This window comes from Palaemon carinicauda, chromosome 34 (assembly GCF_036898095.1).
Source record: "Palaemon carinicauda isolate YSFRI2023 chromosome 34, ASM3689809v2, whole genome shotgun sequence".
Classification (NCBI taxonomy): domain Eukaryota; kingdom Metazoa; phylum Arthropoda; class Malacostraca; order Decapoda; family Palaemonidae; genus Palaemon; species Palaemon carinicauda.
The window spans coordinates 35,897,654-35,907,653 of record NC_090758.1 but is presented as its reverse complement, the minus strand read 5'-3'; the positions used below and the strand labels follow the sequence as shown (position 1 = coordinate 35,907,653).

Genomic DNA, 10,000 nt, shown 5'->3' with positions numbered 1-10,000 from the left:
TTTTCTTGCTCAGGGGTACACTAGAACACGCTATTCTATCTTTTTTTCTCTTCTTGGTTTGATATCATGTGCTCGCAGTATCGGTTACAAAGTTAATAAGTCCTCTATCTTGTCGAAGGATTCCTAGCACTCGCTGGTCCATACAATTTTTTTTGTGGGGCTAGTCAAATCTATCAAACGGGCTACTACAGCCGAAAATTTCGGGCAGAAACGTCGATAAAATCCTGCCATCCCTAAAATCATTGTAATTGCTTCCTCAGTGGGTGGGAGGTGGAAACATTGACACTTTCCTAATTCTTTCGACATTAGAGGCTACAGGATTGATTAGTTTTTTTTTTCTACTTCAAATCCCAAGTACCAAACTGTCTCCTTTCCAAATTCACTCTTCTCCAGGTTAATCGGCAAGTGTGCTCCTCAGAGCTTTTTAAATAACTTCTTCAGGATTCAGAGATGTTCTTCCTAGGTGGATGAATATACTACAATATCATCAAGATATACGCCTGTTCCTTCTTTCAACACTAGAATGTTATCCATTACTCGCTGAAAAGCACCAGGGCTGTCATTAGGCCAAAAGGCATGACGGTGTATTGATATAACCCAAATAGGGTTATAAAAGTTGATAACAATTTTGCATTGTCGTCCAAAGGAATTTGATAATAGCCTTTTAACAAATCAACCTTGGAGACGAACCTTGCTTGTCCTTATTGTTGAGTAGGTGGTCAATGAGCAGTAATGGGTAATCATCAGCCACACTGGTCAAAATAAACTTTCGGTAGTTTGTACACATCCTAAAAAATAAGTCAATTTTGTTCACTAACAAGTATGGAAAACTGTAAGGGCTAGAACTTTGTTCGGCTAATCCTTTTTGTAACAAATAGTCCACTCCACATCTCATGGCCTTTCAGTGATACGGCGATAGTCAATACTCACTTTGTTTAAATGGTATTTCTATTGTTTTGAGGTGTATCTCATGCTTCGTCAGGTTGGTTCGTTTTGCGAAGTACGAGACAATTTTATGGAAACTTCTGATTAATCGGCTTAATTCCTCTTATTGCTCCTGGTTCAAATGAGTTAGTTTCTCTTCCAGGTTCTGAATGATGGAAGAAATGCTCACATTACTTAACCCTGGATAGGTACGGTGGGTCGTTTGCGACCCCGAGCGTCAAAAAAAAACAGGTTTTTCTCACGTGACTCACCCCTGTGACTGAATTTGTGGGTGATCGACCTGCAGGAGGTGTCTCCCCTACACGCTTTAGTAGTGTCCAGATGTGCATTGCTGTAGCTGTACTCCTTCCCCGATTTCTGAGACGCGTCGGGGTCGTTCGCGTCTGAGTTTACCCTTCTGAGGTAGTTTGCATAATTATCAAAGTTATTACGTATTATGAAATTGTCGTAGAATGGTGCAACTTGTATAGGTTATCAGTTGTGGAAAGTCTTGGTGGATTGTTTGGCTACCATGTGCATGTTTTTTTTTTTAGTTAAAATGTCGTTCATCACCACGAGGACCATTTTACCGCGAGTGCCCCTTTTTCATTTTTTTTCATTTTTTTGCCAAGTCATTTTTCCGTAAGATATTGCCAAATAGTGTCGTAAAACTTTTGCTTGTTTAGTGTTGGAAAGTGTGTCTAGATGATCTGGCTACCCATGCATGACTTTGTTTTTGTCAGATACGACGTAGTTATTGGTATATTGGGTATTTAACTGCGGTTACCAATTTCAGTTTTTTTTCAATATTTGTAAAAATTACTACGTAGTAAGGAATTGCCGTATATTATTCATTTTTTTTTCATGTTTATGTGTTAGAAAGTGTGCCTTGATGGTTGGGCTAACACGTGCATGTCTTTTTTTTTATCTGAGATGTCGTATATTAGAATGTCGGGCATTTTACCGCGAGTGTCCCTTTTTAATTTTTTTCAATTTTTTTGCCAAGTCATTTTTCCGTAAGATATTGCGAAATAGTGTCGTAAAACTTTTGCTTTTTTAATGTTGGAAAGTGTGTCTAGATGATCTGGCTACCCATGCGTGATTTTGTTTTTGTCAGATACGACGTAGTTATTGGTATATTGGGTATTTAACTGCGGTTACCAATTTCTGTTTTTTTTCAATATTTGTAAAAATTACTACGTAGTAAGGAATTGCCGTATATTATTGATTTTTTTTTTCATGTTTATGTGTTAGAAAGTGTGCCTTGATGGTTGGGCTAACACGTGCATGTCTTTTTTTTTATCTGAGATGCCGTATATTAGAATGTTGGGCATTTTATTTGTTTTGCATTTTTTTGCTTAGTCATGTTACCGTAAGGAATTGGCAAGTAGTGTCGCAAAACTTATATTTTTATAGTGTTGGAAAGTGTTTCTAGATGATCTGGCTACCCATGCCTATTTTTTTTTAGCCAGATATGGCGTATATATAAGTATGTGTTCGATTTTCCTGTGATTGCCATTTTTTCGTTTTTTCCCATTTCTTTCAAAATTACTACGTACTAAGGAACTATCACAGAGTAATATTTCATTTATATGTTTATTTGTCGGAAAATATGCCTTGATGGTTTGCCTAGCACGTGGCTGAATTTTTTTTTTTCTGAAATGCCGTATATTAGAATGCCCATTTTTCCACGAGTGCCCCTTTTTATTTGTTTTGCATTTTTTTGCTTAGTCATGTTACCGTAAGGAATTGGCAAGTAGTGTCGCAAAACTTATATTTTTATAGTGTTGGAAAGTGTTTCTAGATGATCTGGCTACCCATGCCTATCTTTTTTTTAGCCAGATATGGCGTATATATAGGTATGTGTTCGATTTTCCGGTGATTGCCATTTTTTCGTTTTTTCCCAATTCTTTCAAAATTACTACGTACTAAGGAACTATCACAGAGTAATGATTCCTCTAGATGTTTATTTTTCGGAAAATTTTGTTTACTTTTTTTTTGATTGAATATCATCAAATTTTTTTAGCTAAAATATTGTTTTACATTTTTTTTTTCGATTTTATTTCCCTTCAAAAAAAATTTTTTGGGTCAGAATTTTAATTTTATAATCGTAAAATAATCGACAATTATCCAGCAACCCACCATACAATTTTTATGCATATCCAATAATAATTAGATTAGTAAATAACACCTTGAAATTGACATACCCTTCCTACATTTCAAGTGGCAGATTAGGGAGTCTGAGTCAGTGTGGTTGGCGGCCATTTTGTGGACATATCCGAAGCGTAAGCTGCCCTATCTATATATATTCTTGTTCCCTATAGAATTTGTGATATTTTGGTATATTTTTACCTGCATAAATATCATATTATATATTAAATATATGTATTTTTTTACGAAATTTCCAAGTACTCAAAAAATTACCTTTAGATATGGCCCCTGATATAAATGTAATTTACAAAATAATGAAGATTTTTTTACATATTTCTATTTTAGGATAACATATGTTTATTCCCTAAAAAAATTAGCCACTTCCTATTTCATTTGGGTACCCAAAAAAATTCATGAAATTTGGACAATTTTTTTTGGCCAAAAAAAGTTACCCTTTTTTTCTCATTTCAGATCTTCACCTCCATGGGTCTGACTTCATCCAAAATACATCAAGATGTGTCCTAAACATTCAAGAATCAATTCCTAAAAGGATTTGTGTATATATGTATAAACTTTTTTTTTATGAATTTTTATGTCAGGTCTTTTTTTTTTCTACTTAATTTTTTAAAATATTTATAATAAATAGTTTTTCTGCAGATGAGTAGTATTTATCTTTACAGTTGTTTTAAGCATTCATTGAAGTTTTTTTTGGCAAAAGAAAAAAGGAGGTTACTGCAAAAACTGATTTTTCATGAATTTTTTTTGGCGTCGGGGTCGTTCGCGTCCGAGTATACCCTTAAAGGGGTGTCCGAGGACCGTACCTATCCAGGGTTAAAGCCCCTAACTTACATCCGTCGTAGTCTTCCATGGATGGTATGGTTTGTGCCATACACACTTGTGAAGCTTCGGTCACGTTTTCGCTCAAGTGGTGCTTCAGTCGGCAAACATGTACTCTCCTTTGCCTTTCCCTACTTCCTGGGGTTCCTGTAACGTAGGTTAGGTCACTGATCATCCCCAAAATCTTTAATGGTTCCTGGAACTTGTTGGTGGGTGGGAATCTCCTTATCGGCAAGAAAATCAATACCTGTTGTCCTACTGAAAACTGTCTGTCCTTACTTGTCATATGAAGCCTTTTCTGCACTTTCTCTTGACTCGTTATAAGGTTTTCTAGGTAGATTTCAGTTCTCTTGGTCCTTCCATTTTTCTGATAACATTTTAATCAGTCATTATACTTCTCGTCCAAATACCATTCCATTCTGGGTACATACCATTCTTTCTTGATAAGCGTTATGATCATCAAATAACATCTACACTATTCCGATATCCCATTCATTCCCCGTTTCATTGCAGAACTTTGTTAACAAACTTTTTAAAGTTTGATGAAACCTCCCTTCTGCACCTCTGGTCTCCAGATGATAAGTAGTTTATAGATGTTGATTCACATCCAACAGTTTCACTACGTCCTGAAATAGTTTTGACGTTAAATTTGTTCATCAGTCACTGAATTATTTCTGTAATACCAGACTTAGTGAAAAAATCTAGTACCTTCTCAGAGTTTTTGGGGAATGGTGTTCCGAACGGGTAGGGCTTCAGGGTATCTTTTCACTGGAAATCATCAGGGTTATCATATATTGAAGACCTTTTCCCGTCCTTGGTAAAGTTCCCAGAATGTTGATAATTACCTTGCTGAAGGGTTCTCCTCCCATTTCTATCAGGAGTAAAAAAAGCCTCCTCAATGTACTCGTTTAGCTTTCCAGCCATCTGACATACATGACAAGCACGTCAAAATTTGCGTACATCCCTATGCACGCCAGGCCAGAAAAAGTGTTTCATAATTATCTCCTTCATCTTCCTTATAGATATACTGTATGTTCCATTTCGTGCACTATCAGGCCAGAAAAAGTGTTTCAAAATTTTTTCCTTCATCTTCGTTATAGCTATACTGTATGTTCCATTTCGTGCACTATGGCCATCACCTGTCTACTCAACGGTGTGTGAATCAATATCTGACGGTATATCCCCCATACAGCATTCTCAAGGATATTGGTGAGTCTATGCTTCCTAATAAGAAATCCATCCTTAAAATAATAACAGGTAAGAGACTGCTGTACCTCCGTCTCATCCACCACACAGTAAAATAACTCTATTATCGTTGCATCTTTTTATTGCCGTCCTATCAGCCTTTTACTCCTCATTTTTCCTACTTCTAACTCTGAGTTTTCTATTTCCTCCAGGTCCATTTCTTCTTTGTCTTCTTGTCTACTCGTAAGTCGTTCCTTTTCTCTAGAGGTTACTAGGGAGTCTTTCTCTTGCATATCATCAAGGGAACCCTCCTTTTGGAAAAAAAAAGTCCTCAAAGGTCATTTCTCCTTTGATTTCTTTTTCTTTTTTATCAGGCACTTTCTTCATCATACTCCTTGTTGTCACACAACTAGGAAACAGATACGGGCAGTTCTTCTCGAGTTCAGTCATAGGAGTATACTTAAATGGTTTCTCCATTATAATGGGAGAAGCCACAGACAGTGCTCCACCAACCTCATTACCCAGCAGGACTTCTACTCCTTCGTCAGCTAAATAATCCTTTACGGCAAAATCAAAATTACCTGTCACCAACTCACATGACAGTTTCAAATGGCCAAAACGGGTAACTTCTTATTTTCCTATTCCCTTCAAAATAACCGAGTGGCCTGTGAGAGGCTGCACCATCAACGCCTGTGTTCCTTGTATCACCATACTATGGTTGCAACTCGTGTCGTGCAATATTGGACCGAGGTTCACTCACCCCAGTCTATTGCTGCTAACATACCTTCACAAATATATGGTTTGAACGTATCCTTGCTCTTTGGGTTTGTCCTCTTCATCGTGCAAATATAGCGGGGTTTATTTTCGTCTTCACCCTTTCCGCTCTTGTCACACTTACAGCAGACAATATTAATCTTCTGCACGTCTTGGAGGAGGACGATACGACAATTGTCGCTGTGGTACTTTCACATTCTGCAAAGGAACAGTATCAATGCTACTTCTGTTATAAATTTTGAACGGGTTCACATATTTATTACTGAACTGGTTTTCATGGTTCGGGGAATAATTGACACTTGGTCGGAAGAACGGTCGAAACTTCATGTCTGAGGAGGGTTCACGACTGATAATATTATAATCTTCGCTCAGCTAAGCGGTTTGATCAAATCTCCTCACCTCTCCCTCTCAAGTAAGCAGCACCTACTCCTTTGGGTAGTCGTTTGTAAAGGAAAAGATAATAAGGCATTGTCTAAAACCCTTTGTATTGTAATGTTTGTGGTATAAAAGTATGGAATTCTGAGAACTTGTTAATTATACTGAAAGTACCATTATAATCACCATGGAACATTGCTATGTTTTGAATATTGGTATTACCATTATAGGAATAATATGATATGTTGTAATAAAAAAAAAATGTGAAACATTAAAAAGAGGATGGGGTAACAAGTTTAAAATAGTGAAAATGAGAAATTTTTACTTTCATCATTACATACTCACCGATTTAACAGGGGCAGATCGAGTAGGATATTTGAATATTCATGAGAAAAACGTATCTCGTGTAGTAGAATTCTTTATTTTCATGTAAGAATGGTATTTCATCTCATTGGCAAACATTTTGTGTGAATGGTAGAGGGCGTGAGATCTAATTAGTTGTTGAAGTGACGGACAGCAATTTGCAGTCAATGTTAGATTTACTAGGCTCAGATTTCGAAATTTTTCTATTGGAGAAGGCAGATAAGAGTGCAAGACACAGAACACCTTCTAGAGTAGTGCACTGATTGTGACGTCACTGGCAATAGTGGAGAAGAGGAGATGGTTATATGGCATGGGAAAGTCGACAGCAGCAACATGTGATGAGGTATTCAATGTGTTGAAGAATTGCGCTTTCTGAAGCGAACCAATCTCCTGTAATAGTGTTGGCGATGTCTGTCATGAACCAGTGTTAAAAGTGTATCATGCCCAAGACCACTCGTAGTGCTTAAACTGTCTAGGGTTTAGGAAAGATCTGAAGGACTTCTACCTTCTCAGGGAGGGGGCTGACTTCTCCACTGGTGATCTGATGCCCAAAGAACGATACTTCATTGGTGCCAAAGGTACACATGTCGTACCGGACTACAAGGTGGTCGAAAATGATGAGTAACTGCTGGAGGTGTTCCTCTTTGAAGGAAGAGAATAGAAGTAAGTCATCCACGTAACATAAGAAGAAGATAAGGTCCTATGAGTTGCCTTTCATGAGGAGTTGAAAAGTGACTACATTATTACGAAGGCCAAAAGAGGAGTAATTGAAGGTGAACTTACTGAAGGGGTGGTGATGGTTGTCTTCATGAGATTTTAAGGGTTCATGGGCACCTGATAATAGGCCTTTAAGAGGTTGAGCGAGGAGAAAAATTGCTTTTGCAAGTCGGAGATAATGTCATCGATATGTGTGATATGATAGTGATCTCTTTCTGTCTACAAGTTCAGATACAGTAATCCCCACAAGGGAGTAGGGAGCCATATTTCTTCAGGAATATGTGTAAAGGCGAGGACCATGGACTTGAGTCCTTTAGGAAATGGCCCATTTCTTTTATTCTGGTGCATGTTTGTTTAGCAATATTCAGAAGGTCCAGTGCCAGATGCCTGAACATGGCATAGGCTGGGGTCCCCATCTCCTTGAATGGAGGATAAATACTTTGCTTCGCAAGAACCTTGGGCGTTTGGGTGAAGTTCAGTATGGGAGACTTACGGGTACAATGTGAGGAGGTGGGTGTAGGGACCCATGGGTGCGCTGATGTGGAGTTTGTGGTTAGAGAGGGTGGGTTGAATAGATGTCGACAAGTAGAAGTCATTGTTGACTAATCGTAGATGCCCCGCAACAACCAAGAGGTGTAAATGTAAAAGGAAATACGTGCAAAGTGGCAGCAATTGGTTTTTAGCACTCTTAAACCTTAGAATAAATGTCTAGTACCTTGGTCTGTTGATCTCAGATCCGATGAAGGTAACCTGGCAGACATGATCAGGCGTACAATGACCTCGTCGTATCATGGAGAGTGACTTTAGTAGGGGGGAACGGCAATCTCTAGTGTCTACAAGAATTCGCACAAACGTACCAGCATCAAGTAAAAAGAAAAGTTAGGTGATAGGGGAAACCACTAACGCAAGCAATTGCTTACACATTTTTTATCCACACATTTTTTCGAAGCATCCTAGATGTCAGAGTGGTATTAGCAGAAGTACGGGTTGATGTGCATCGGGAAATGACCAGAAAGGACGTTGTTTCGGGAGTGAGCGAGGGGAGATATATGTGGGTGGAGGGTGGCTCTAACACCGGCCTAGCATATGTCAAGGCAGGGCATCTGTGTGTTACTACATTTACATCAACCTCTGTTGGTGTTAGATAGGTCTCTTCTTTGTCATGAGTTGAGTCGCTGAGAACAGTAAAGTGCCAGTCTATAAAGTCACCGACTTTGGTGATGAGGTCCTTCATGGGCAATGTATTATCATCAGGGATGTAAGCACGTATAGTTTTGGGTTGGATTAGTACCTAAAGGGTACGAAGTAGGCTCATTTCAAGAGGAGAGCCGTCTTCTGCAGATTTGTAATGATCAATATTGGTCACTTCCCTAAGAGTGAGTAAAACCTTTTGGCCCACGAACGTCTTTTGAGAAAGCTGGGAAGCTTGGCTATATGGGTGGCAAGCAAATATGAGTACAACTGCTCCATGAAGTATTTTTCAAGGCCATCATACTAATTGGGGCGTCCATTTTGTCACAAAGTCAATCAAAGATTTCTGGGAAGGCGTCCTCGGGGATCTCTGGAAGGATGTAGTCAGCTTCACTGCTTGAGCAAGTAACTCTAGATGCGAAACTCAACTTCGAATGGTGTAACTAGGTGAACCATTTTCTACTGGCAGTTTCCTCCCTGCTGTGGGCATCAAAAAGTCAGGTTTTGTGCTCGGAATTTTAACAATGGAAGAGTAATGTCAGAACAGAAAGGTGGTGTGAAGTAGTCACTTGGGTCCTCACTAATTTAGCAATGAATGCTATTAGTTTCAACAAAGAGGTTATATGAAAGCAACTGAGTTCATTGAAGGAGATAACGAGTTATTATACACAGTTAAGGGAAAGAATGAAAAAAAAAAAAATAAAAAAATTCAAGACTTCCATGGCTACTTTAAACAGGTTTAACAGCGTCAGGAAGATCAAGAGATGAACAAAAAAAACAGTAATGCTATAGTGTACAAGCTTGATTGAAACATGTGCAGTACAGTTGACAACATGAACAAATATAGATTATTATAAAGAGGGATACCTAAATAGCTAAGTATCCAATGGACCATGTTGATGGCCGCACTATGGGTAACAAAAGAATATCTGCCAAGACCTTTAAGGAAGGTCAGATTGTTTCTACCAGGTGAACACTGAGAATGGTTTTATTCTTTCATCATTCTACTTCAATAGTTGATCCAGTGTTAAACGACAGGTTGAAAGATATCAAGTGGATGTGTAGAATGGCAGCTATGAAAGAGTTTTGAAACCATCGAGCTCATTTGCATGGTCATTTCAATAGAGTTCTAAGGTGTTGGATAGTATTATATTCCTTGGCCATAATCGTTACAATAGCCCCTCCTCCAATCACCGTAATCTTCATACAAACACATCTTGGTCAGGTTAGGGAGGACATTTAGAGGAAACGTGTTTGTTCAGATAATGGTCCTCTCAGTTTTCAACATTTCACATTGATATGTTTGAAGTTATAGCGTTATTGCTGAGGTTGAAGAGACTTATTCTAAGACGTAACACTGATATAAAGATTTGCATAGAAAAAAAAACTTTTTAACCTCTGGCAGAAAATCTTGCTCTAGAACTTTGAATCTAGTGACCCTCAAATTTGAAGTTCCTTCAGGGAAGTAATATCGAGGAGTCTA

The 10,000-nt window shown here is 38.2% G+C and overlaps 1 protein-coding gene across 1 annotated transcript in view; it reads right to left on the bottom strand.

Moving 5' to 3' along the window:
- The window catches only part of LOC137626810 (uncharacterized), a 13,979-nt gene extending 7,639 nt beyond the window's left edge, over positions 1-6,340 (bottom strand). The window contains exons 1-4 of the mRNA XM_068357799.1: positions 6,271-6,340; positions 5,996-6,069; positions 5,522-5,655; positions 3,897-4,136 (exon numbers count right to left, since the gene is read on the bottom strand). Coding sequence (XP_068213900.1) covers positions 3,897-4,136; positions 5,522-5,655; positions 5,996-6,069; positions 6,271-6,340 — 518 coding nt within the window. The remainder of the gene's footprint in view (positions 1-3,896; positions 4,137-5,521; positions 5,656-5,995; positions 6,070-6,270) is intronic.
- Positions 6,341-10,000: the final 3,660 nt, after the last annotated feature.